Below are 1,241 nucleotides of genomic sequence, written 5' to 3'. Positions count from 1 at the left end.
GGGGCAGGGAAGGGGCAGGGAAGGGGCAGGGGGTGATGCTGCCTGCACCCCGACCTGGCTCTGCCTGCATCCCGGCTGGAGGATGATGGATTTGTGCTCAGGACGGCGCGGGCTACGGCTGGTGATGGAGTACTTGCCCAACGGCTGCCTGAGGGACTACCTGCAGAAGAACCAACCCCGCCTGGACCATAGGACCCTGCTCCTCTACGCCTGGCAGATCTGCAAGGTGGGACTGCGGGGTGGGGGGGTGGTAAAGGGGGTCCTGTTCTCCAGGAATGAGGGGACACATGGGGATGGAGCGCTGTCATGGGTCACTCAGGGGGTCTCAGTCCAGTGGGGGGGACCCCGGGGGTGCTGCTGGGTCCTGGCCCTGGTGAGCAGTTGCGTCCTGCGCAGGGCATGGAGTACCTGGGGTCGCAGCGCTGCGTGCACCGGGACCTGGCCAGCAGGAACATCCTGGTGGAGAGCGAGACCCACGTGAAGATCGGGGATTTCGGGTTGGCCAAGCTGCTGCCGCAGGACAAGGAGTATTACGTGGTGCGGGAACCCGGCCAGAGCCCTGTCTTCTGGTGAGAATGGGATGAGAGCAGGGAGGGGGGTGACAGGGGGCTGGTGGCCCTGCTGGTGGCCCTGCTGGTGGCCCAGCCACTCATCCCCCCCCCGGGGGCAGGTACGCACCTGAGTCCCTGGCAGACAACATCTTCTCCCGGGCATCCGATATCTGGAGCTTTGGGGTCCTCCTCTACGAGCTCTTCACCTACAGCAACAAGAGCAGGAGCCCCTCGGAGGTGAGACCCCCACCCCTCTCCCCAATCCATGGGGCTGGGGTCCTGCTGCCCCCACCCTGGACCCCTTACCTTCAGGATGAGACCCCCCACCCCATCCTGATGGCCATCCCCGTGCCCGCAGGAGTTCCTCCGCATGATGGGCACCGAGAAGATGGCGCAGATCATCTGCCACTTGCTGGAGCTCCTGAAGGACAACCGGCGTCTCCCGGCCCCCGCCGGCTGCCCCGTGGAGGTGAGAGCCCGGGGAGGGGTCCGGGTTTTGAGGGGGGGGGCAGGTTTAGTGGTCCTGGGGGCCACCCTGCTCCCCTGACATCCCTGTCGCTTCTCCCCAGGTCTACACGCTGATGCTGAGCTGCTGGACTTTTGCCCCCGCTGCCAGACCCACTTTTGGGGAGCTGGCCCCCAGGATCGAGGCGCTGCGGGACGGACGGAGCAAAGCCCGTGGGTAGCCCC

General features: G+C 66.2%; 1 protein-coding gene across 1 annotated transcript in view; it reads left to right on the top strand.

The window, feature by feature from the left end:
- JAK3 (Janus kinase 3) overlaps positions 1-1,237 on the top strand; it is a 22,578-nt gene extending 21,341 nt beyond the window's left edge. The window contains exon 26 of the mRNA XM_014955551.1: positions 1,121-1,237. Within this exon, the coding sequence (XP_014811037.1) occupies positions 1,121-1,237 (117 nt within the window). The remainder of the gene's footprint in view (positions 1-1,120) is intronic.
- Positions 1,238-1,241: the final 4 nt, after the last annotated feature.

The sequence above is a fragment of the Calidris pugnax genome, unplaced genomic scaffold, assembly GCF_001431845.1.
Source record: "Calidris pugnax isolate Ruff unplaced genomic scaffold, ASM143184v1 scaffold285, whole genome shotgun sequence".
NCBI classification, from domain to species: Eukaryota; Metazoa; Chordata; class Aves; order Charadriiformes; family Scolopacidae; genus Calidris; species Calidris pugnax.
Note: the sequence above shows the minus strand (reverse complement) of the source record. Positions and strands in the feature narration are given on the sequence as shown.